Source organism: Neopelma chrysocephalum, unplaced genomic scaffold (genome assembly GCF_003984885.1).
Source record: "Neopelma chrysocephalum unplaced genomic scaffold, ASM398488v2 Primary Assembly neopelma1_62, whole genome shotgun sequence".
Classification (NCBI taxonomy): Eukaryota; Metazoa; Chordata; class Aves; order Passeriformes; family Pipridae; genus Neopelma; species Neopelma chrysocephalum.
Window position 1 is genome coordinate 6,849,765 of NW_020897719.1, and position 27,564 is coordinate 6,877,328.

The window sequence follows — 27,564 nt, forward strand, 5'->3', positions numbered from 1 at the left end:
ATTCAAAGGTCTAGTTGATATAACAAATCCCAAAGCCGACTCCAAGCAGTTTTCTTCTATTTACTGTCATATGTCTAACAAATATAAGATTATACCTACCTATTCGGATAATGTGCACAGTGATATAGATGTCCTTCCTGAGTTCACTGCTACCCAAATCCTGCACAAGATCAGAACCTCATTATTTCTGACTCCCAATTAAAATGTGACATTTAAAGAGATCTGTACACACTGCTTTCACTGCCAGTGAAAGTGATAAATGAACAGTGAGTTCATTTATACAGCATTAACAAATCATCCCTTCAACACTTTAAATTGGTGGGCATGCACTCAAAATGATTCTCCTAAAATATCATGGTTAGAATTTGCTGTAATACAACAAAATCAGTAGAAGGGCACAAGAGACTTGCTGTGTGCTTTGAACAGCAGCGACGCATTTCTGCAATTCCAAATATTCCAAAAGTACAGAGAGTGCTGCACAAACTATTGTTTGGATGTAAAAAGCATAAGGAGGAAAAATAAATAGTCCTTGTTGCAGGGACAAAGACTGGTACATATGCCTACGTGGAAGTTTAGATGAGTGTCCACACACTACCAGAAAATATTCAAATTAGAAGTTCGACAATACCCTGCAATCCCTCAATCCAGCTTTTAGAGCTGATGTTCATAATAATGTACAAGCTTAGGGAGCAACTCTGAGTCAACCACAGAATAACAATTTAATCCAACTTCTATTTTCAATACCCACAAAAAAAGCACAAAAAAAAAGACTGAGAATAGGAAGAACTCACCACAAACAGAGAACAGTGTCTTTCAGGCTTTTCTGGACATTTTGGCAAACCATTTCTATTCAGCCTTAAAAAAAATCTTTCACTATAAGAAAACAAATATGACAGATACATTGAATAACACTACAGCAAAAGTAAATCTCACTTTGATCTTATTTCCACATGCAACCTCCCTCAAGATACAAATGAATGAAATAATTTCTTTCTGAAAGTCTCAGCTGTATCAATAAAAAATCATGATCACCACACTAGTGAAGGGTGGTGATTAACCTAATCATCTAACAAAATTACTAAAAATTCAATACAAAATAGACAACTGATTGTCATTTGGAAGAATGATATTGTACATCCTAGTACACAGAGAAACACTAGCAATAAAATCCATTCATCCTAGAACTAAAATTAGATGTGTAGTAGTTGGTATTGATTCTTGCTAAACAAATGTCAACATTGCCATGCTTGTATTCAAACAATATTCTTTTTCACAGATAGGAAGATGATGGTAGGGGACATTTTTCCTACTTAACTCTACCAAAATTTCTCACTAGAGCACATTGATTTTAGCAGTCTCGTAAGAGTCTTGGAAGATCCAACAGGGCCAATTTTATTTTTGAAATCCTATCTTGCAATCCACTGTGGAGTGTTAAATACTGAAGCTGATATAAGTACTAATACTACTAGTAGGTTGATACAGAGAATTCTTATTTCCAAATAGAAGAGGGCACAAGACCCCATTGAAAGAGAAATTATTTTTTGAAACATTCCTATTTGATAGTAGGTCCATTATGGATAAACTCTGAGCAAACTTGGCAATTCATAAATGGGAAGATTACGAAAAAGCAAACTTTTCATGCTTTAGATAATTTTCTCCAAGACACTGCCTCATAGGAAATGTAACAACCATACTTCTGTAGTGAGAGAAGTGGAAGATGGAAAAAACAAAAGAAGGCGGAAGCATTTTATTTCCCTTCACCCTCTCACCCCCAGCCCCAGCTGGCCAGACACAAGAGTCTGGATGTTCGGTAATGTTGGAATCAGAAATAAAATTACTCAGGTGCAACTAGTTTTTTTCTTGGCTGCATCCACATCTTCTGCTTATTCTAGAGGCTAAACACAGTTTACTACTGCTCTATGTCATACATAGCTTTTCAAAATGCAGCTGGAAAATCACTAGGAATATGCTGGATAAGATCCAACTCAATAGAGACTAATTAAATCTTTATTGCACCAGCATTTGCCTTGTAGGAAATCTGCATTGATCATTCACAGAATCAGCCATTCACGTTGAAAGGGACCTCAAAGGGCCTCTACATCCAACCTCCTGCTCAAAGCAGAGTCAGCTATCAGGTCATATTAGCTTGCTCAGAGCTTTAGACAGTCAGGTCATGAAAATCTTAAGCTATGGAGACCACAAAGCCACTCTGAAAAACCCATTTCAGTGTCTGGCTGAACTCAGTTTTTATTTTACATCCAAATGAACATTCTCTTGTTAAAGTCTATATCCCTTGTCTTTCATTGCCCCACCATGCACTGTTAATGTTATCGATCTTGTAGGTAAACAGGGACAGACTTTTTAGCAGGGCCTGTCGCAATAGGACCAGGAATAATGGTTATGAACTAAAAGAGGTTCTATTCAGACTAGATATAAGAAAGACATTTACAATGAGAGTGGTAAAACACTGAAACAGGTTTCCCAGTGAGGTGATAGATGCTCCACCCCTGGAAACATTCACAGTCAGTTTGGACAGGGTTCTGACCAGCAAGACTCCAAGACTCTATGATCTTGGAGGTCTTTTCCAACCTTAATGATTCTATGATCATGTCCCAGCTCATTGAAGAAGGGTTGGAATAGATGACCTTTAAATGGTCCCTTCTGACCCAAACCATTCCATGAATCTATGAGTCTACGGCTTAACTCCCCTCAAAACTGCTTCTTCTCCAGCCTGGACAAGCCTCACTGCCTCAAACTGACCTCCCAGGGCAGGAGCTCCTGTCCACAAACAACGTGACTTGTCCTGCTGAGCTCACTTCAGCTCATTAACATTGGTCTTGTACTAAAGGACCCAAAATTTTCATCATATAACCAATGCTGAGCAGGGAATAATCGTTTCCCATAAGCAACTGGCTATGTTCTTGTTGACACAGGATGCTGTTACTCTCAAGAGCATATTTCTTAAGACCTATGTCTGGAGACTGCTTTATGTTTTTATGTGCCAGCTATCCAGGATGAACTTGCAAACACTTAGACTTTTTCGTTGTGACTACTTGAAAACTTTTGTGCAATTCTCAGCTGTACAGCTTTTATGTCAGACATCATAAAAGGCAGAACCCAAGAAACAGTAGAGCTGAACTCAAACACCTTGAAGTGCATGAAAATGTTATTTCCTCAGAAAATGGTATTTTTCTCATTCATGTTTTATGATACAGTGAACTTCTGTAGCTTAGGTCTCCATGAAAACTTTAAATTTCAGTTTTAAAGACTGTTCATGTGAGAGTATTTTTACAGAAAAGCAAGTTGGTATTTTGCTGTTGATTTACAAATGGTTTTTAAAATAATTCTGCCCCTTCATTTGGATTTAGTTCATTTGCAATACTGGAAAAGACAGTAACAAAAGTGCACAGCTTTGTTTACAGGTCTCATACAAAGTCATTGTACACTGAGCAAGAATTATTAATTATATTACCAAAGCAGTTAAAGTTTTAGGACCCCGTTATGTGCGGCACCATGCAAAATTGAATAAAAATAAAAAGTCTCTGTTCCAGCAGTAACAATACAGCTTCTGAGCACTGAAGCCTGAAGTGCATTGGTATGCATCAATACAAATTTGGCCAATACGAGGTGATTCTGAATTTCACCACTTTATCTTCAGTCTGTAGAACAATTTAAAAGTTAGACAGACATATATACATACATACCAAACTTTGCTACATTTTTGTCTTGAAACGATAGATTTGTTGGTTCAAAGAAAAATACCATTCATAAGCTATCTTCATAGTATACCTATTAACTGGCAAATAGGAAATTTAATTGGGAGTGTATTCTATATTTAATGAAGCTTACATTCTGCACAGAGGCACATCTTTTGAAAGCTTCCTACTCACTATCCACTACAATACGAAATTTTCAAGCTCTGCTTATACTCACAGACCATGAGATTATGATTCACAACACAGTGAAAAGCCAAAGACTTTTGTGATGCCACAAAGAAATATACTGATTGCAAAATATATGTAATAGTTATGTAAATCTAATTTCCTCATTTGAATTTGAAATTTTGTTTCACTGAATCACAGGACCCAGTGGTGATAAAAAAAGCAAACTGAAAACAACAAGGAAAAGAAATCTTAATCCTTGTTTGATGCTTTATAATACCTTTTTTTACCAGAAACATATGACAGCACCAGTTACAGCTCAGATTAAAATGGTTATCTTTGAACATTTCCAGAGAGCAAATGCAAGCAGTTAGACTTGCAAGATTACAAGACAGAAATGGCAATGTTATATCTAAGTACACAGAGCATGTGCATTTATATGCTATTTCAAAGGATTTATATAGAGACAAACAGGTTAGAAAAAGTGCTAAGGAAAGTAAACAGTCTTCATAAAACAAAATAAAGACACAATTCCCAAGATCTGAAAGCTTGACTTCAAACAGCAGCAAAAACCTCAGAGAGTTAAATCTAGAGCTAGTATCTATGGCACAGCAGTTTTCTCAACAGTCAGCTACACATACATAGATACAGCAAATACACACAGCAGTACCCCAAACCAGAAATATCTCTCCTTTGTATTAAGACAATTTGATTCTAGTTTAGACTTTAATGAATTTTTTATGAGCACCGATCTCACCATTTAAACATGTTGTACACATCTAAACTCAGCTGTCTTCCCACTGAAAATAAGGAAATAACTAATGTTGGAGAGATTAATTTAAGAAGGTCAACAAGGGATTTTTGTACTATAACTTCCCGTGTATTAGCAGACTAACAATGTGTTCCAAATCTGCAGGCTTAACATACACATTTTAAAGAAACACAGCTAAAAATTGTTCTATTTTCATATGTGACCCCTATTTCCTTAGTATTAGCAGGAAAATATTACCAGTCACATGGTACCAGTCTAGACAGATTGCTTGCTCTATGATTTATAAACACACATCAAAAAAGAACCAGCCAGATTTATACCACATGGCATATTCTTGTGGCAAAGCTATGACATCAAATAGTCATAGTTCTCAGTATAGCTCCACTTTCAGACATCTTTATAGATGCTCTCTACTTAAATATGGCTTAAAAGTGATTTCTAAAGTAAATAATGAGAGGTAATATGAGAATACTGCCTCATAATTCACCAGCTCAAGTTTATCACATTCCAGAACACTGTTAATGGATGTTCATTAGGAACTTGAGTCTGAACTGACTTCATTTACAGCTAAAGGCTCAGTGACTTCACAAAACCCAGATCAGATACAAAATGTTACCCTCACAGTTAGTGGTGAAATCCAGAGAAATGTGGTACAACATATCATAAGTTACTGAAAGATCATAAAGTCTTAAAATATATCTTTAATTAGAGAATAACTGAATGATAAATGTACCAGTGTGACTTAGCAGTACCAGCTAATCCACTGTAAGTCAGTCCCTGTATTTTACCTGTTATGCACTTAAAAAAACATACCCACATATCTAACTGTAAAATGCAAGGCAAAGAGCAAAGAGGGACAGAAAAGGAAGAATGAGTACTATAAAAATAAGATGTCAGCCAATTTCAGATAAAGATCAAAGCATTAACAGTAAAAAAAATAAATAAAACAATCAAAGCTTATCTTCCTGTCCCCTAGCCATGCTGACAACATCGGGGAAAAAGAAGAAAAAAATATTCAAGTGCTAGCTTTATGCAGTGGAACTCAATTTTCACTGTACAGCTCACAAGGAAAAAAAGGAAAAGAGAAAGCAGAAAGGGAGATTGGAGGAAAAAGAAAAACAGATTTATGTAGCTGAATCAAACTCCTCATATTCTTTTACCTCTTTATTAACTGAAGACAGTCTTGAGAAATTAATTTCTATTACAGCTTTTAAGAACACACCCTACATTACTTTAGATATTTACACTTGTATTTTAACTAAAAGAGGGCATCACACATTTCTTGAAAAGAGTTAGGAAGCAGTAATTTTAAATTATTTTTCATAAGAGACCAGGAGCCAGAGGAAGACGATGCAGCTTAAAAACAGAATACCCGAATCTATCAGCAGGTATTTACAACTAAAGAAAAAACATATACCAGAAGCTGGAGCTTTCAGTGAGCTTAGTCTGCCACCACAGATAAACATTTTGCAGCATAGCATTACCAGTGCACAGACCTACAGATCCTTTAAGCTGAATTACAGTCTTGATTATTATCCTAGTCCCTGACTGAGGTAACAGCATGGATACAAGAAGATTTGCTGTATCTTTCTCCAAAGATGGAAATTAAACCTAAAGAGAAGGGGAGGAATGGGTGAAGGAAAACAATAACTTTTAAGAAAATTCCCCTCCTTCCAACACCACCTCGCCCCCTATGTTTTCATCATCATTTGGGGATTTACAAGCAGCAAGTCTGTATTTTTGTGCCAACTCTAACATGCCTTTTGCTGGTAGTCAGGGCAACTGTAACATGTTCTTAGTGAGATGATCTGTAAACCAACCATAATATCACTGGTGTTCAATATATCCCATGGTTAACTAAATCTGGCTCAAGCGTGCCATGGCTGGTGCACATACTCCTATTCTAACACATTTGTTTCTGAATTGTTTAAGCTCCACCAGCTACATGACAGGTCACCTGTTTCAGTTTTTTCATCATCACATTTCAAAACAGTTATTTCTCCTGTTAGTTTTCAGTTTTTACAATACAGTCAGTAAGAGGGTTATTTGTTAATGCACATGAGAGACATAATCGATACCACAGGTTTCTCTTGCTTGGGTTGATTTGTCTGTTTTAAAATGGCATCTATCTACACAAGTTCAGATCAAAGATCTGTATAAGCTAGCACCCTTACTCCAACCACAGCAAGCAGAAGGTATTCAAGAAAGAATCTTAGAACAGTAGATAGGTAGGTACATTCGTTTCAATGAATATGGCTCCTCCTGAGAGGAACTGAGCTACATCATGAAATACAACTAATTTCAAGCACACCTGAGAATAACACTTCTATACTTGTTGGTTTGAGGGCTGTATTGGGTCTGGCTGAGCTGGAGTTCATCTCCTCATAGCAGCCCTCACAGCGCTGTGCTTTGCATTGGTAGCCAGAAAGGTGTTGATAACATACCAGTGTTTTGGCTACTGTTGGGCACAGCATCATTGTTGTAACATTCCTTCCTCAACTGAGGGCAAGATCCTGGGAGGGGACACAAGTAGGCCAAAGCTGACCCAAACTGACCAAAGGGATATTCCATACCATATGACGTCAGCTCAGACATAAAAGCTAAGGCAGGGAGCAGGAAGGCAGGCATTCATTGTCTCCAATGGCTGCCTGCTGAGGAACCGTCACGCGTGCTGAAGCTCTGTTGCTCGGAAGTGGCCAACCATCACTGCTGATGGGAAGTAGAGAATAAACCGTGTTATCTTCCACTTCGCTTTTGCGTGTGCAAGCTTCCGCTTTGCTTCTGCTTTAAATAAACTGCCTTATCCCAGCTCACGAGTTGTTTCCATCTTACTCTCTCCCCTGTCCGGCTGGGAAGGGGAGTGATAGAGCGGCTGGGTGGGCACCTGGCATCCAGCCAAGGTCAACCCATCACAAGGGCTTATGAAAAATATGATTAAAAGTAGGCTCTGTCTACCCATAAAATACAAAATCAAACCTCTACAAAAGCATTTGCTTGCTAGACTACACCTGTGCCTCTTTTTAGAAACTCATTCCTATCATATCTACCTCATTTTACTTATTCACAAATGTAATTCTTTTGTTGCAAAATCCCATGCAGCAGCTCCCAGATACCTGCTGAATATGATAGTGTAGGCAATCAAGCTGAAGCAAATATGCTTGCTGGAATGCCAACCTCTCAAAAAATATTTGTAACACTAGCCTGAAGGAAAATGTTATTTTCCTGCAATTCAAGAATAGAAGGAGCAATTTATCAAAACTGTCTCATCAATGACAGTGAATTACACAGTATTGCACAGTCAGATAAAACAAATGATTTGTAAAAACGCTATGGTTTAACCCCAGCCAGTAGCTCAGCCCCCACACAGCCACCCGCTCACTCCCCCACAGTGGGTTGGGGCAGAGAATCAGAAGCTTGAAAGTCAGAAAACTCATGAGTTAAGATAAAGACAGTTTAAGAAGTGAAGCAGAAGCCACACACACAAGCAAAGGAAAACAAGGAATTCATTCACCACTTGCCATGGGCAGGCAGGTGTTCACCCATCCCCAGGAAAGCAGAGCTCTGTCACAGGTAACGGTGACTGAGGAAGACAAATGTCATCACTCCAGAAGTATCCCCCTTCCTTCTTTTTCTTCCCTCAGCTTTATATGCTGAGTATGATGTCATATGGTCTGGGATATCTCTGAGGTCACCTGGGATCACCTGTGCCAGCTGTATTCCCTCCCAACACCTTGTGCACCCCCAGCCTCCTCGCTGGTGGGGTGAGAGGCAGAAAAGGATTTAATGCTGTGTAAGCTCTGCTTAGCAATAGTTAAAATAGCCTGGTGTTACCAATTCTGTCCTCGGAACCAATCCAAAACACAGCACCATACCAGCTACTGTAAAGAAAATGAACACTGACCCAGTCAAAATCAGCACAAAAAAGAAGTATTATTAAAACAACTAAACCTCTTAAAGGCAGGACAAAGCCTTTTGATCACTTGGCAATGAAGGGCAATATAAATTTGTAGAAAAGATCTTACAGAAACTACCACGAGGCCAAAACATTTGGTAGGAGGATACAGCTGTGCCAAACATCCCTTTCATACATTCTTCCCTTTACATGAATCATATCTGTTTATACTACTGCTGTTGATGAGTATGTAAAACTGAGTTACAAATAGAATTAGTTAATTGTGAGGGATAAATAAAATATATATTTGCTATTAATATATTGATATTGGTATCCCTGCCCATTGCAGGGTGAGTGGAACTAGATGATCTTTCTGGACTTCTTCTAACCCAACCCATTCCATGATTCTATTGAAAGCTAAAAAAATTTAAAACATTAATAGGTACAAAGGAGAAACAGGATAGACCTATAGAAACCTAGCATGCCAACTCACTGATTTTGACATTTCTCATTGGTCCTGGTATGTTCCTGTCAAAAGTTTCTGTATACAAAGCAGTTTTCAGGTCAAAACTAGACTCGGGGAAAGAAAAGAAAAAAAAATCCTCGCACAATAAGGTAAGCAGCTTGAATACCCATGGGGAACCTAAGACAATGCAATGAATAGGGCACACTGACTGACTGGGCCAGCACTTCAGGGTTCTTGCCACTGACATGGAAGAACTCCACAGCAGGCAGTTCAAGACACTATCCTCAAGCAAAAAGTACTATTCACTTGGGACAAACCCTTCACATCCCAGTCTGACTGGGACCAAGAAACAGTCTTCTGCTAATCTCCACTAATAATTCCTACTCCAAAATTTCTCCTCATCTAGGATTCAAGTAGAGAGACTTTTACTACTACACTACTCCTGCCAAGAAAAGGCTGACTATGTATGCCCCAACTATATTTCTGCACACAGGAATCTTTCTGCTCACAATGAGTAATTGGAAAAAATTATGCACATTATCTGAAGGGAAGCTTTGGAAGTTTCTGGAACTTCAGGCTTCTCTTTTAAGCTGCTTTTTATAAGCCTGTATCTACACATCAAATACATTCTTGTCCACAAGGGCAAATTACCACGTGTCTCAAAGCCAACAATGAAATAATTAAGCCTGCTTATATATTGTGTGTACATATATATATCTCCCAATATGTAGGATTATTTTTTTTTTAAATTAGCAACCACATTCACAAATGCACATACCAAGTTAGCCATCTAAAGAGGTATTTTTATTCCGTATGCATAAAGAGCAGTGGTAAAAGAGCAGCTCTCTTGCCAAAGTGGCCTTTATATTTCCTTTGAGATGTGTCAACCCTCCCGCTAAAATCAGGACTATCTCTTGAATGAGTAACAAGTAAATAAAACCAGGCTGGCTTTGTTTTATCTTGCCTCTGAGGAAGGACAAACCCAAGTAATAAGTGGCTAAACCAGAATGGAGGACTCCTTTAAGAGTCTGCTAGCAAGAAAAAACAAGTTGCTTTATCTCTCCTCCATCTATGAGGTATAGATATATATATATATATGCACTGATTCTTTGTAAGTCACTGTAGCACAGTTTTAATACAGTTCAAGATTAGATATTTTTGTGGACACTGCACAGGAAATTGAAAATAACATTGAGCTACTCTATACTGTGATCCAGTAAAAGTGCAGTTATGCTTTTGTGGAAATACTATAATAGAAAAGTAGCCCTGAGCTAGTTCATTGCTTCTGGTTCTCATGGGTTGTTCCCTCTACCAGAAATCCTTTAGCTTAAATCCCTGTACTGCTTAGTAGGCAGGAGAAAGTCAGGATCCAAGAATACTTCAAGACAAAAAGCATCCATGGATAATGTGGAGGTATCTGACCAGTAATTTTCAAGGAACAATATTAGCAAAGTGAAGGTTACACATGCTAAAAGTATTATTTTAAGGGCAAAAGGCAGAGTAGCCTATCACCTAATGATAGATTAAAAGTTATAAGGAGCACCTCGATGGTGTGTTTATGTAGCATGCGACATTGTAATAGGCACATATTCATGTACATGAATTTTTATACATAAAAAAGTTACATTGCTGAAAAAGTACAACAAAGTCCAGTCCGAACTCTGCCTCTCTAGTCAGTGTTCAAACCCCCCAGAAGTTCTGTGCTCTTGGTCCCAGGTAACTGTGTCTGACACACACTTCAAACATATCCTTCAACAACTGGAAAACACCACATCCACTTTTTTCCCCAGAATGATATCAATTCTTATAGATAATGGTAGAAACAAACCCCTCTTTTTATGAAGGGTTAATTATTAATAGAGGTTCTGAATTTCCATGACATTCAGAAACACAAAACTTAAACATCAGAAAATCAGATATAGAAGAAGAAACCATATACAGGAACAGAAAATCTGAATATCAGCTAATGTGCTCATGCAAGTATGTTCACATATGATAAATTATTTCTCCCTCTCTCTCCAGCTTCTGTATTTGAGATACATTGCACCATCTAAAATTATTTCCAAAACTGGATTTAAAGTGCCCTCCCCATCATTTCCCAAACCTAATTTGTTATCTTCTCTGATGTTAGAATAAAACAAAGAATTAAGTGTCTGAAAAGAAGATAGAAAGGAACAACAGATTCACACATTGTAGACCTGGGTGTCCTGGTGGACACCAAGTTGAACGTGAGCCAGAAATGTGCCCTTGTGGCACAGGAGGCCAATGTTATCCTGGGGTGCACTAGGCATAGTATTGCCAGCAGGATGAAGAAGTGATCCTTTTCCTCTCTACTCAGCACTGGTTATACCACACCGGAACATGATTAAGGAACTAGATAGGCTGTGAAAGCTGGGACCGTTTAGCTTGGAGAAGAGAAGGCTCAAGGGGATCTTATTAATATATCTGCATATATCTGAAGGGATGGTGCAAAGAGGACAGTCAGGCACTTTTCAGTGGTGCCCGGTGAGGCAAGGACATAACCTGAAGCACAGGAGGTTCCCCCTAAGCATCAGGAAACAAATTTTTTACTGAGGGTGTCTGAGCACTGGCATAGGTTGCCCAGGGAGGCTGTGGAATCTTTATTCTTGGAGAAACTTAAAAGCCATCTGGACATGATCACAGGCAACCAGCTGTAGACGGGTTAGACCAGATGACTTCTGGATTTCCCTTTCAGCCTCAACCATTCCATCCATGATTTTGTGGTTATGTGTAAGTACCACATAAAGGTAGCACAGATATGCAGCTGGGTCATTTGGGTGTTTATGGAAATATGGTTCTTAACAACATTCTTTTCCATCTTCCACCTCTGCAAGTTAGTAACTGCCATGATGCAAAATTTTACCACTTGTCTACTTGCCCTGAAGTTTCAAATGACTATAATTAATGAACTACCCTTCACAGCAATATGTGACTTATTCTTCATGAGCCAGATGGCCAGGGTTCTTCTCCTTTACCTTTTAATAACTTCTGTAGCCTTGCACTGAGTTTACACCCTACAGCTTCACAAATATATTCTCCATCTCCTTTGGGGTCTAGTGATCAGCATGACTTGGAAGCAACGAAGAATTTAACTATTCGAGCCTCCTGCTTTTAGAGTGCTGATGTCTGGAGTATTGATCCTAAGTAAACTAGATACTAAAACTCAAGTGTAACCCACTTACATATTTAAAATAATATTGAACCTTTGAGATCTTGCTCAAGAGAGGTCATAAGGATATCTTTGAAGAAATACATCTTGTATTGTCAGTAGTGAAACTTCTGTATAGAGGAAATGTATTATCAGCTTGATTCAAGAGACATCCAAGCCCTTCCTTGCTGCTGTTAACAGCAATAGTCAGTTGGGTAAACTTTCATCAGAGGGATGACTAAAAGTCAGGTTTTTTGAGCTGTGCTAGAACAGAGCAGGTCTCAGGTTTAAAGATGTCGATGGAGGTTGCAAAAACATGTCTTTAAACATTCACTTACTATACCAAAATCCTTAAAGATTGTTGTAGAATAAGGGAGGGAGAGAGTACTTGTTCCTTAAAGGGACAAAAACTGACAGCATGTTTTTTTCAAATATTTAAAAATAAGAACATTGAGTAGTAAATATTTTGACAAACAAAATGTGGATTTCAGCTTTGGGCAAAAGATTTAACTGAATTAACGTAACAGCAAAACTGAAAGAAGAAACACTTAAAAAGATTGATGATGTGTACATCACTAAACAGGTAAGACTGAGAGTACAGCAAAGGAAGGGTAGTATTTTTATTCCTTGATATGGTCTGGAGTTTACACAATCATTAAGGATATAACTAAAAGCTCACAGAAAAGAAAATGCAGTTGGCTTTCATTGGCCTTGGATAAACAGCCTATTCCTCTTTGTGCTGTTTAAGAATCTGTGCTCATTTGAGAGCAATATGATAGTTACAAACAAGGTTGTTCAAGGTGATAGAAAAAGGAGGATTAGCATGCCAACTTATCTCCATTCCTCAGACAAAGGGGGCCAGAGGCATCAATCATTTCTGATAAGACACTCATATCATATTGACACAGACACAAAGTGTATATCAGTGAAAGGAAAACTTAACACATTCTATCTTTCTGAAGCATTGCCTTGAAATTTTCCCATTAATAGCACTGCCACATGGAAAAAAATATAACTTTAAAAAATTGGTTTAGAAAAGACATTGCTACATAAAAAGTGTGTGTTATATTGCAGATTTAAGAATTTCTGTAGCAGTATGTTGGCATAACACAGACGCACAAAGTCTACATAAATGTAAAGGTCAGCAGAGCAACTGGGACTGTGAGCAGAAGATGATGCAGCATTCTTATGCAAACTCATCAATGCCAAGAACAGTCTGCAGTCTGAATTGAACACGTAGGTAGCAGCCTAATACCCCCCATTCCATTTTTTCATAACACACTACCCAGTGTTGCTAGTGTTTTCAAAACTTTCTTAAAAAAAAATGGTCAAGATCTCTAGATTTGTGCTACAAATATCAAGTCTTACAGGATCTACACTGGAAAGGTAGGCATTTCCAAGGACATTGGGATAACATGATTTTTTTAACACAGTCATCTGGTAAATATTTTCTTCGAGGTTTTTTTGGGTTTTTTTTTGTAGCAGCAGAATATTCTTACAGCAAGAAATAAAGTTAACAGAGCCTCAGTGAATAATGCACACTGTCTGGAAAATAGCTAAGCTATTATTTTGTCCCTTGCAACTTGTTAAACGAATTCTATTAAAAGCTAATAAGTGAGATCTTTCCAGGATCTGATAAAAAAAAAAATCAATACATTTTTGATTAAAGGATTGGTGTTCTTAGAGCTCCATTGTAAATGGGCCCCCTGGCTATACTAAGGTCATCACTGCTGCAACAAACTGCTGTATTGGGTAAATGATATTAGTACCTGTGGAGGGAAAGCACGTAATCTCATCTTTATTTCTCTGAAAATCTGCCACTACAAAACTGGTAACTGTGTAATCTCTTGAACTACCTATTACTGGCTTTTTAAGTGTGATACAACTGCAGAAAGAGAAGTTTGTTTCATTAACTTGTGTGTTGGCAAGAGAAAATAACATCCCCAAAGCCAGCAATCATCACCACACTCATACACTTCAGTACTCTAAATATTGGGAATCTAAGCATCTTTATATTCCAAGGAACAGAAAAATCTCAAAAACTTCACAAATCTGATAAATGAGCACACACAACAACTGATTTATAAAGCAGCTAATAAAGAGCATCAGCTGATTTATAAAGCAGCTAATAAAGAGCATCAGAACACAGGATTGTTGCAGTGTGCTCAAGTGTTGCAAACACACATTTCCAGTCTTCCTTTGGAGCTGTAACAACAGCCTATCTCTCACCTAAAGTTTAAACTTAGCTATTTTCTCATTAAATACATCTCACAATAAATTAACTGCATTCAAGTGTCTATAATCCCTTTTAACTCTGAAATAGTTTTTGTAATGTGATCGTAGTGGCTAAAAAAAACCCACTTAACTCTCAAAGTAAAGTACAGCTGAGTTACTCTATGCTTACAGGATTTTCCCCCCATTCAAACTATGACTGTAATATCCATCTTACATACACTATTTTATGATCTACATCATCAGGTTAGTTTGAATCAGGTGCTTTTGAAGAAAATCTTTTGATCATTGTCACATTCTGATTCACAACCCAGAACAGTCTAAGCTAGTGAACTGACTTTCTTCCGTATGAAACCAAACTAGAACATATGCTCTTGCCACTCAGTCCACACAACCACAGATTTAGTCCATGGTAAAATCCATAAAACATTTACACAGGTTAACATTGGATCTAGCATGAGCTACTGCTCTACAAATCCACTCCTACTGGCTGGCAGTACTTGCCTAAGGAGACAGCAGTCTCTTTCAAACTATTCATCTACTTACAACTAAATCAGATGATATAAAAACAAATTTGCAAAGCTCTATACTAAATTGGTAAGTCCTTATGATTTTGCTTTTCTCAAACATTTGCTGAGCATGCCAAATTCCAGGAACGGATTTTATAAAAGCATTTCTTAACAACACAAAGTCTGGATCCATACAGGGTATGTCTGAGCTCATATACTTTAGGAACAAACTAGGATGTTGTACAACCCTAAGTAGACAGTAAAAGCTCAGCCGTAGCCAGGAAAACAGGACTGAACTGAAAGACAAACAAGCCTCAAGAGATGTGATCATGGCCCTCTTTCATTTTCCAGCTACAGTAATAACACCATTTTACAATTATGTGTGCTAAAATATTTCCATCAGGATTCTAATAGTGAAATTAGTTCTAAAAATTAAAAGTGTCATCAAGATAGTTTTTTATTTTCCTAAAGAACAAAAAAACCAAGGAATACACAAACAGACCTTGTGACCTTAACAGAAATAAGAGAAGAAGAGGAATGTAAGGCTCAAAGACATAAGAGTGCATAAAACAAAGAATTTTATTGGGACAAGTCATATGGCTGTATCATGTTAAAGCAGTGCCATTCACAACTTGCTCTACACCCCACTTAGGGGTTATTACTGTTCCAGGAAAGGAAACTGCAGAGCAGAAGGAGGGGGAGGCAAAGGGAACACGATACCAGAACGCACCAGGGAAAACTCCAGGAATCATCAGGGGCTGACTTCAGCTGTTTATTGTTAATTTAAGTGATAGCAAAAATCATTCCTAGCAGCAAGTTTAGCCAGAAAATATGGATATATACATATGCATACATATCAAGTGAAATTAGCATGCACCAGTTAAGTAGAAAATGAATGACTTGCAACTGTAGTCTTATTGCAAGTGCACAAGCATGTCATCACTCAGATTTAAATACTTGACTTAAATACTGTTAGTTTTCTTGCTTCCGTACAAGTAGAATATTCATGTTCAAAAAAAGACTTTTAAAATGTGAAGAGGCATATTAGACAATCATATCAGTATAGATATGGTCTGAAAAGCAGTATTTATTATTGCTGTTTATTAACAACAACAATAAAGTCAGAAATAAACCTGTATTTTATTATTACCTCTAACTTAGTACAACAGAACGGATGTTATTGTGGATACCAAGACATTTAGAAACAGTTATTTTTAAGAGCAATTTCCAGCAACAAAAAGAAGTCTGGAGAAAAGTACAGTCCCATACTATCCCCCCAAAATGGAAAGTGATCCTAAAAGAGTATTTACCTCTAGGTTAGTAAAGTTGATAGAAAAACATCCCTATTGCCAAAGTGGGTGCTGATCACACTAAGTCAGGTGGAAGCTGCTACCAATCCAGAGAAATCTTTAGCTAGGAAGTCTGAAGGTCGAAAAGAACCCTAACCATCACTTTTTTTGTCACTATCTGACATCGGATTTTTTTCTCTGCGAAAGTCACTGTGAAATGCATTTCAAGATAAGTTTTTCACATCTCACCAGAAAACATATTATTATCTAATTCTCAGTACATGTTGGAAAAATTAAGAGCATTTATACATGCGATAAAGATGAAAAATTATGTAATTTTGAATATAGTGATGATCTATTCAAAACACTAAAAGAATACTAAGACACATTATCAAAACCAGAATAATTGTTTAATGCTTTTATGGCTTTAATTTCTATCTCTTACTTATTTTAAAAAGTGCTATCCTAGAAATGCACTGGTAGGTCACACAGTGAGAACACCAATTTATATGTTAAATTAGAAGAATACTCCTTAAACATATACATTGCCTACTACAACACAATAACAAAAGAGACAACACACCATGTATTCTATTTTAACAAAAAAAAAATCAGTATATACTGAAGCAACAATAGTAAATTTGTACATATATTTATTACTTTTGATCCATCTACCCTAAATCCTTTACAAATATTTTAAGAGCAAATTCAGAGTGCTTTTTCTTATGGATTCTACTCTTAAGGGCTACAGTCAAAAAGCCAGATAACTAACACTGAGAATTTTTAACCTTTATGACTTCAGTACCAACTCTTTCTGAACTTGAAGCCTTAAACTTTATTAAGATCTAAAGTAGTGAAACAGAAAACAAAAAAGAAATAGGATAGATTCAGATCAAAATTGCTTCAGGGTATGCTGAGCAGCTCTTTAACCAATACAATCTATGGATTCTAAGGAGCCATCCAAAATGCCCTAAAGAAGATGCAGACATATCGTCAGCTGAACTGCTTTCTAAGGTTTTGCTGACTATAACTAGGTGTCTGTAGACAGTAACAGGAGCCTAGAGATGCAATTCACACAAAGATCTTAAGTTTAGATGTCTTTGGAGCTGGATTCCAATCCTAAAGTCCATTGATTCACCATGAAACCTTCTGAAATTAGACAAAAAGGAAACGCTAAGCATTAGCATATGTCTTAATCCTGGCATCTTACTCGTCACTGCAGAAAGACACCTCCATCTACACAGATTCCAGAGCTGATGACATGTCCACTCCTCCCCCTGCCACCCACCTGAAGACATACTTGTATTTTCTTTCAGGACTAATTCTTGTCTAATAACTACACAGAGAAACAAAAGATGATGAAGAGGAGGAAATGCTAAATTTAAATCAAAGCACTCCGAATTTTTTTTTTAATTTGTTTTTTAAATAAAGAGGAACAAGAGTGCAGTGTAGTTGAAGAATAGATTTATATTAGTAGGTTGGGGTTTTCTTTAAGAAAACAAAGATCCATGACCAATTTCTCACTCTGCCTTTGAATATTTAAACTTACATTTCCTATCTTCCAAAGAATCTGGGACTGTCTCCTAAGCGACAGCAACCTTCATTGTATAAAGTGTAAAAAGAACAAAAATTACTACGATTCTCCTTTTCCTCCTCTGGTTGTCTTTACAAAGACAAACCGTGGCTAACATTGCATCATGTTAGAATCCAGTCCTGCCAAGAATACTTACTGAACTTAGTTCTTGTGGCAAAACACATGGGTCACAAGTTAGAGACAAGTTTTGGGCTGACATTCACGGTCATAGTTTTCAATTTGATATCTGATTTTTTTTCTACTCTATACACCTATATTCCTTTAATCTGTTCTTGGCATGTAATGACGTTATATTTTCTTATTAGACACTCAATTCTAGTCCCACTAAGTCAAATGCAAGAATTGTTAACACACTATGCTTTCTGCTCATAACTTGGTTTGTCTCAACTGCTATGGCACATTTTTTTCAGAGAGAATCTGTAACTGTACAACAACAACAAAAAGCTTCACTAGCTTTCATTGCTCAGTGACTGTTCTCTTAGTCTAATCAGTTCTTGATGTTGCCTGAGAAAACTACAGTTTTACAATGGCCTAAGGACAATCCTATTCTTGCACTTTAACACAAATCTCAGCTATTAGACCATATATTCCCTATGTTATGAAATACCTTCTTTTCTCCTTGTTTTTCCAAAGCACAGACTTTTCCACATGGTAACATGCTATCCACATTAATAACAAAAGATATTTTCAAAACAAAGGAAGAGAAACATCAAACCCTTTCAAAGTATTTGACACCATAGTTGATCAGAAAAATCAGAAACCGCAAATTTGCCAAGTCACTATCCCAGAATGAAATTATTTTCTGCATGCTAGTAAAAATTACATCCTCTCATCACTAATGTATACATACTTAAAATTTAATTAACATATTCTGTATAAACTCTGTTACAATATACAGATAGATTTATGCAAATACATTGAAAAAAAGTCACTGAGAAAAATGGCACAAAATATCCTTTATACACTGTGCTTCTTGCAGGACAGTACCCTGAAGGAGCCAGGTGAACTGTGAGCTCAAACATACTATGTTTCCTTCTGAATCATTTTGGATCAGAACATCCTACTCACAGAACGCTTTTTCTAGCACTAGTCTGGAGTGCAACTACTACCTCTTTTTGTAGATACTTGCCTCAACTCAGCATCTACAATTGCAATTCAGGTTAACTGTGATACTTGAACAAATATTTCTGTTCAAACAGTGGAATGCATGAAACTGACAAAACAAAACAACAACAACAACAAAAAAAACACAAAACCCAACAAAACAAAACACTGTGGAAAAAGATATCCAATCATTTAAAAAAAATCAGATAATGTTGCTTCTAGTCCTCCAACAATCTTTTAAAGTTGCTATTTCGATTGTACCCATATGTACTAACAAAAATTATAGATTGTACCACACTGTTGTGCACCAAGACCAACTAGTTTTGGTTTAACTCTATGATAAACTTGTTAAGTCAATTCCAGGCCTAGACCAGACAGATCATATAAATCTCCAGCCTGGACACCTCTGAATTCCACAGTTCATTCTGTGATACAGGTATACCTTGCATTTAATTTGTTACTGTAACAAATTAGTTAATTTGTTACTCTTAGCTTTTTCAACATGTTGAGAGGTTTCTCTTTGTTTCTTGGAAGGGTCTTTTGTTGTGGGGTTCTATCTTTGTTTGATTTGCACATTTCCAAACTAACATCACAAAGCTTATCCTGTCACTCCACCCATGCCCTAGAAGGCAGTTTGGATTTGTAACAACACGCTTCTTCAAGGTTTGCCAGTAATGGGATGAGGAAGTTCACACAGTAAGCAGCTGCAAACAGGCACTGGAGTCAGGAATCGATAACTAAAGGTCAGATCACAGCAAGCACGTGAGAAACAGCTCTAGAATTTGTGCTTTCATGTAACATGAAATCCAATCCATTTGCTTTCATACCACCACTACTGCCTTAACCTTGTTCTCAGCAATCCATATTACCCCAAATTGTTTTCTGTCAAAGTCTGCAGCTCTCTCCTAAATCTATCACCTGCTGTGGCATTCACTGGAGTGAACACAAATGATGTGTCTTGATGCACATTTAATCTTCAGAAATGACAGTAAACTGCATTTTGGTGACTACTGTCTAAATTACAGGCCAGAATGAAATATCAGTATTTAGCAGCTAACACTGTAACAATAGCTCTGTATATATGATCTCACTAACAGTAAAAATTAATGTACTCAGTATACCCTTCCTTCAAAGCACTGGTTAGTTATCTTGCCTGTGCTGCAAAGCACAGACAGAATTTTGTCAAATTCAGCCCAACTTCCACATGGTTCCCCAGATTCCTATTGCCATATGTAAGACAACAACCTGTGGGAAGGACTCACATGGGAGAAGTTCTTGGAGAACTGTCTCCTGTGGGAGGGACCCCACCCTGGAGCAGGGGAGGAATGTGAGGAGTCCTCCCCCTGAGCAGGAAGGAGTGGCAGAGACAACATGTGATGAACTGACTGCAGCCCCCATTCCCTGTTCCCCTGCACTGCTGTGGGGGTGGGTGATGGAGAGATAATCAGGAACGAAGTTGAGCACAGAAAGAAGGGAGGGGTGGGGAGAAAGATCTTTTAAGTTTGGGGTTTATTTCTCATTATCCCACACTGATATGATTGGTAATATTAATTTTCCCCTAGTAAAGTCTGTTTTGCCTGTGATAGTAATTAGTGAGTGAACTCTCCCTGCCCTTATCTTCACCCATGAGCCTTTTGTTCTATTTTCTCTCCCCTGTCCAGTTGAGGAGGGGAGTGACAGAACAGCTGTGGTTGGCTGGAGATCAGGGTCAACCTACTACACCCATCACCCCTGCATAACCACTTAATGGTTCAGACTTCCTGGCATATTCCTCAAACAGAACTTATTAGGTTCTTGCATTAACTGTGCTCTCCTCCTGTGCTCTTATTAAGTGCATAGCAGTTTTCCTACTGATCACTCCCATGTTTTCTGTTTTCTCTCTTGGCCAATGTTCTGTTGAAAGTAGAAATAAATACTAAATATTTAAAAAATCAAAGGTTATCAAGACTCTCACAGAATTTAAGCTCTAGGACTAACAGAACAAGAATGGTTCAGCTTCCAGCTGAAAAAATTGGCCAAACAAACCCGAAGTGGATGTGAGATCGGGTGAGACTTCATCTCACAAATATGACAGAGCAAGTAACAGTTCAAAGTTCTGAATGTGCACTGACTAGAAGAGAGGAAAATAAATACTGAAAAATGACCTTTAGGTCCCAGAACTAACATTCATTCTGTATGCATGCATGTATATATATTCCTACACAAACAAAACCAAGTGAAAACTGAAATAGACAAACAAGACAGCAAATATACACTTTTTTAAACCTAAAATTATTACACATAACAACTGAATTTCAGAAAGAAGCAAAAAATTCTCCTAAATCAAGAATATCTTCTTATTATTTCTTAATGTGCAATTTGGTACCTGGATCAAAACATACAGTATATATTGTAAAACTTATGTAAAATCAGTATTTGAGTAAAAACCATATGGTACCTGATGGGTCGATTTTCTTTACTGTCAAAGAGTGAGAAGATTACTTCCAGTTCCTCTCCCAGATTGGAGCACATTAAACTCTTCATCTGAACAAAAAGATGGTGGCTGCTAGCAGGTACTGGTGTGTCTTTTTTCCGATGACGATGTTCCATCTAAAAACACCACAAACACAGAGGCCAGTTTGAATTAAAATCTCAAAAAAAAAGAGGTAAGAAACGTAATACAGAGCTACTTTCTTAATCCAAAATATTATTTTTTTTATTCAGTATTTATTTGTAATAGGGCTTTTTCTTTTTTTTTTTTTTATCTAAGAAGAAGAACACAAGGAAGTTACTTTCCCAGTGTTGCACCACATCATAGTTATCTCTAGGAGAAAAACAGTAACCTCTAGAAGTTTACCTTTTTTCTACTCTGAAAATTCTCAGACACTTTAAAGCTTTGTGCTGTAACAACATAGTATTTCATAGCTGGTTTAAACAGTTAATGATCTGATATTCTAGTTTTCAAACACATAGAAAATGCTTTTGCAGAAGACTAAATACCAGTATTTTAAAATGGAAAAAAGTGATCACATCCATATTTTACAACCTTTGGCAAACTGCTATATAGAAGCTAATACATTATTTTGATTTGACTTCATAGTTCATACCTTCAGCATTTTAATCACCCATTAAGAGCAGGAAAATATTAAGTTGTACTATTTCTCTCTTACATCATACCAAAAATAATTTTAAACTGCATTGTTTCTAAGCTACTTAGCCTTAATACTGAGGTTATCTTTTTTCCCCCTTTTTATTTTCCAAAGTACATTCCATTAGTTCCATTATTAGTGTTTCAGGTTATTTTTCCTCTGTAGGTTTCTTCTTATGTTTAATGGTTCACTGTATTTCATCTAGTGCTTCAACAGGATTCCATAATATTGCATATGACTTTGAAACTACTCAAAGGTATACTGATTCTAGCATGAAGATTTTATTATTAGGCTTGACATTACAACTTATCAACACAAGTAGTTAAAAGTTATAAAAAAAAATTATCATTTCAGCTCCACAAAAAAAATATGTGACAATGATATTTCAGGGTTTTTTTTCTATTTAAATACAAAAGTTATCATAAATACAATTTAGTTTAAATGAAAGCTTAAGTCTTAAGCACAGAAGGCTCTGAAATGTGTATCTGTAACAGCTGCAGTACTTAAATATGAGCCAAAGCCTACATAAATGAATTGGCAAGTTTTCTTAGATCTCACTGGAGATTTAATCAGAATAAGAAATATCAGTGCTGGTTTTAGTAAATCAAGATGGGCTTCCACACCCAAAGGAGAGCTTTCCTATGCAACTTAACTGCTATTTACATTAATATATTAGAAAAGACCAAGAGCCCAGTGTGATTAATTGTGACAATACTTGTACCACGAGAATATTATTATATTTCCACAAATCTTGTCTAAACGGACTCATGGGCCAGGTAAAGCTCTAATGAAAAAGAATCTCATAAGCTTTTACTGATGATTAAATTCATATTAACAGTCTCAATTTTAATGATATATCAGGAAACAAAATTTTTAATAAATAACATGTAAAATAAGCACATGTGCCCACACAAATTTGATATTGAATCAAGGTATCTCATATAGATGTAGAGATGACATAGGTGTTCAAAAAACATTTCTTTTCTCATAGTAAAACTCATTACATTATGAAACACGAGTTTATTGGATCAGAAAAGGTACTTCTGGTTAAGTAGAGAGCTGCCATCAAACCAAGAGTATGTAATTTAATAGCAAAAGTACTGAGTATTACATTCACATACCAGCCTGTAGAGCTCAGTAATGCTGATCTCTTCAGGATCCACCATAGCATATTCTTTTCTTGGAACTAAGTCAAGTCCCAGCTGTCTGTATGAGAAATGGAATAACAGGAAGTAATTTCTACATTCAAGAAAAAAAAATTAACTCTGTTTCTGATTATTTTTTATTCCAATAAACAATGATAATGTGAATTGGTACTCTACAGTTGACTGGTTTTGGTTTCATGTATTTTGGTTGTATTTACCATTCACATATGACTCCTCCCCTTTCTCCACTGTGCAACATTAAAAAAATATGCTTTTCTACAATTTTAAATCTGTTTTACGTTGTGGACAACGTACAATGGATATTTCCTTTGTACTATAGTGAACATCATACAACATGAGTGCACTAGTACCATCAATTTGAATGACAACCAAGGAAAAGAAGATAAAAAGAAAATCCATCAAATGCCAAAACACCAGCTCATTCTTAATTTGGACTGGATGGTACCAAAGATGCTTGCCTGTATCCCCTGAACAAAATAAGGAAATCAGCTTGAATCAACAGGAATAAAATTTATTTTCAGCACAGCAGCAAGCAATAAATATTAAGAACACATAAGAGGTAGTCATGCTGAATTTAGAAAAATTTGAAATATTAGAAAGTTTTTCAAAAATATGTTTTAGAGAGTAGGAACTGACCACTTCAAAAACCTTCACAATTCCACTCAGTTAGCTCAAAATTCTAAGCAGACAGGTAATCATTCACATTTAGTCACAACCTTTTCACTCTGTTAGGTATTAGGTGTCAGATAGGTGTAGAATCCCCCGAAATTCTACTAATCTAACAATATTCTACTATTGAATATTATTATATTTTGCCATGGTTTAACTGTATAAATATAGGCTAAAAAAAGACTTTGGAAACAGTACCTAAATGCCAAAAGGTGTTTCCTTGCTTAAAAAAAAAAAAAAGGGAGTAAGATAATACCATTTGTGTTAGCTTGTATTACTTATCCAGATAAAAGAAAGATGTAGAGCACAGTAGCATGACCTATGTCAGAGATACCCAAGTAGGAACGAAACTGTGTGATAGAAGTCAAAAAAGAAGCCATGTCAGCCAATATAGTTTCAGTCAAGGCACAGCACTTTGCATCATACAGGTCAACAGCCAAGTGTGTTTTAAAATTATTTAAAAGGCTGCTGCAGATATTCCAATGCAATTCTCTTATAGACAGTACCACTGTTATGTAAACTACACTGATATACAAAAAAGCAAAATAAAACAATTAATTATTTTTCACTGTTAACACATAGTGGACAGAAAAACAATCGAAGTCCATTAAAAAAAAAGGTAACACGTGTTAGAAATTTGTTCCTTATTTCAGTATTCTACAAATCAGCCTCAAGCGGTGGCCTTAAAATCTTATTACATTATTTTCATTTATTGTTATATTTACTCACTCATTGCCCCAATCCAGTCGAGCAGTGATGTGTCGCTTGACATCCTTCATTCGATCATGGGTGAGGTGGCCAACAAGGACCTGCCTTCGCAGGTCTAGGATTTCATTCATTATATGCCACAGCCGGTGAAAGAGATCCCCTTCATTCCTCTGTGAGACAAAAATATAATTGCCTCTACATCACCTGTCTAAGGTGACAATCCTAATAAATACAGATATGGTGAGGAAATGAAGAAAACCCTTTCTTCCTCCTACTTAGTCTTTTTTTCCCCCACAGTACTGTGACCATTTTACCTTCACGTTTGTGTGTGTGCATGTAAAATCATTTCAGAGGTTACTGCACACCGTCTCTGCACCATACTCATTCCAGTATTTCACTCCAACTCCTTATGTCTCATGTTAACAGAGTCTAATGTACATGACAGATATGACAAAAATTCGACAAAAAAGCTGTTTCAGTTGTTTATTCCCAGAGCATGTTCATTCTGTGCTGCTGTGTCATCCAAATTGAATACATGATCTGTAATTCAAGACTATTTGAACTCATGCACCTTAAGGGTAGAAAAAGCAATAGCTCTGAGCATTCAAACTCTGAACCATAGATTGTTAAAGTTCTTTTAACTTTTTCTTGCACTGATATAACTGTACACACTACCATCTAACACTAAATAAATAGCATCATGCAGATAGAATCTTGTCCAGGCAGTCCTTCTTCATCTAACTGTCAAGTAGGAGAAATTACGTGAATATGATTGCTTTAAAACCACATCCTCCTACTCTAATTATATACCAGCAAAGGGCATAAACAATTTCCCATAAAAGAACTTCTGTTTGGGAAGAATCTGTAACTCTTCCTTCACCAATTCTAATTTCACTTGATATAGTTTTTCTGAGAACCTTCAGCTTGAGGAAATTATTACAACCTCCATTTATGTGATGCATCACACAAGGTTGAAAAAACACTCCTATTCAGATTTGTTCTGTTAATTCTTGCAATAAACCCTAAGCCCATTTCCCTTTTCCTTGTTCCTAAGAATAAAAGGCATTAAAAACAAACTTCAGCTACTTCTCCTGCATTATTGCTATGAAAAGCTCAAATTCAATTAGAAGAACCATTACTCTCCATCAATAACTTTTATATTCCAAGGGCTCTGACAAATTGCCATTTGATAAATCTACTCTTTATTTCACGTTCATTCATTTCATAAGCTCACTAAAATGGGCATTAATTTATTGTTTGTCTTGGCTTTCTCTATGGAAAGAAAGCAAGCCAGGGTATTTTGAACGTGCAATAACAGTAGTGAAGAAAAATGCTGCCAAAAAAAGAAACAACTGCAGCAAGAACAGGAGGGAAATATGAACATTATAAGTAACAGGAAACCAAAGAAAAAAGGTCCTACAAAGAGCCCTTGAACTAGAAGCAACAGACAGAAAGGACTTTGTAGGAACATTACAGAGAACTAGACACACAGTACATTTTCACAATTTTACATCACATACTAGCATACAGACATTTCATTTCTACAGTTAAGAAAAATTGAATAAATAGTAATTCAGGTGCATCTTTGGTCTTGGTATCTAACAATAAGCGCTACTGAAGTAAATTATGCATGTGAATACAGGAGACATGCTAATGTTTAAGAATAGTATTAAGCTGAAAATAAAATTTTCAGGTTAAAAAACAAACTGACTTTTTTTCTGAAATTTATACTTCAGCCAAGCTAGAGCATTTAAACAACAGTATGTCTTTTGAGATGGCATTAAATCAAAGTAATATTATTCAGGGTATTCAGGGTACTTGCCACATAGAGTTGTTTCCACATTGTTCCCCAGTCTCTTAAAGTTGATGTCATTTCTGTAATAACAGAATCTTCTGTTGGAATAACCATTTCAAATTGTCTGTAACACGCAGAAAAACACATGATATTACACAGGCATTATTAATGCATTGAAGTTACTAATATGCAGACTTCCTCCTGCCAACAGTGATGTCTATCAACATACATGGGTGCTCCTTCAGATCATGACACTTGCAATTTTTATATTAATTTCATCCCCATGGAAAAACTTGGGGTGAAAATAGTTTAATCCCCATGCAAGGCTTGGTCCTAGAGAAGGTGAGTTTTTTTGCTATGAGATAACCATGTCAAAAATGACTTTCACAGCATAATAATTCCCATTGTTTCCAAAGGGATCTTGCCACTAGCTTTTCATGCCCGGATTACTTTTTTCATGATATCTTGTCTCTCTTAGGAAATTAACATAACAATGTGACAGCCCCTGGTCGTGATGTGCAGTAAGGTGTATGGTCTGAATGGGAAATATAAACTAACAAAGATAGTAAAGGCAACAAAGATTGAACTCCCTGCAAGTACTGTCCACTAACAAAAATCATTTCTCCTTTAAGCTTTATTTTATTGTGATGGTATACAATTTTATTTCACTGAACCTTCAGTTTTAGCTACAACCACTTTGTAAGGAGAAAGCATCCTAAGGCATGATAAACCATGTGGCCTAAACTCCATAGCAAACAACAGTGAGTTTAACAGTAATGTAGGGACATTTTCACCTGTGAAAATGAGACTTTTTAAAATATTATTACAATCTTCATGATTATTTCTGCTCATTACGAAAAAAGGACCTTCTACTCATTCACTCATGCTCCCAAAATAAAGGTCACATACAATTAATATTCAGGCATCCATTTATTATGAGAAATGTCTTTACGTAAACAGGTTTTAAACTGTTTTGTACCAGTTCTCTACTAATAAGTCCAAATAAAGGATACAATGTGAACACTCACAAATTAAGTAAAACTTTGGAAAAAACTGTTGAGCTAAGATCACTGACAAAAGTTTTTTAAAATTGATACCATCAAGGTAAGTATTACATTTAAAAAAAAAAATTTCTTTCAGTCAGAGCATTTGATTTCTAAAACAAAATTTTAAAACTCATCTTAACCAAT

The 27,564-nt window shown here is 36.4% G+C and overlaps 1 protein-coding gene across 1 annotated transcript in view; it reads right to left on the reverse strand.

The window, feature by feature from the left end:
• DOCK4 (dedicator of cytokinesis 4) overlaps positions 1 to 27,564 on the reverse strand; it is a 161,412-nt gene that overhangs the window by 126,736 nt on the left and 7,112 nt on the right. The window contains exons 5-10 of the mRNA XM_027682186.1: positions 26,402 to 26,498; positions 24,601 to 24,749; positions 23,158 to 23,242; positions 21,346 to 21,497; positions 792 to 873; positions 100 to 160 (exon numbers count right to left, since the gene is read on the reverse strand). Coding sequence (XP_027537987.1) covers positions 100 to 160; positions 792 to 873; positions 21,346 to 21,497; positions 23,158 to 23,242; positions 24,601 to 24,749; positions 26,402 to 26,498 — 626 coding nt within the window. The remainder of the gene's footprint in view (positions 1 to 99; positions 161 to 791; positions 874 to 21,345; positions 21,498 to 23,157; positions 23,243 to 24,600; positions 24,750 to 26,401; positions 26,499 to 27,564) is intronic.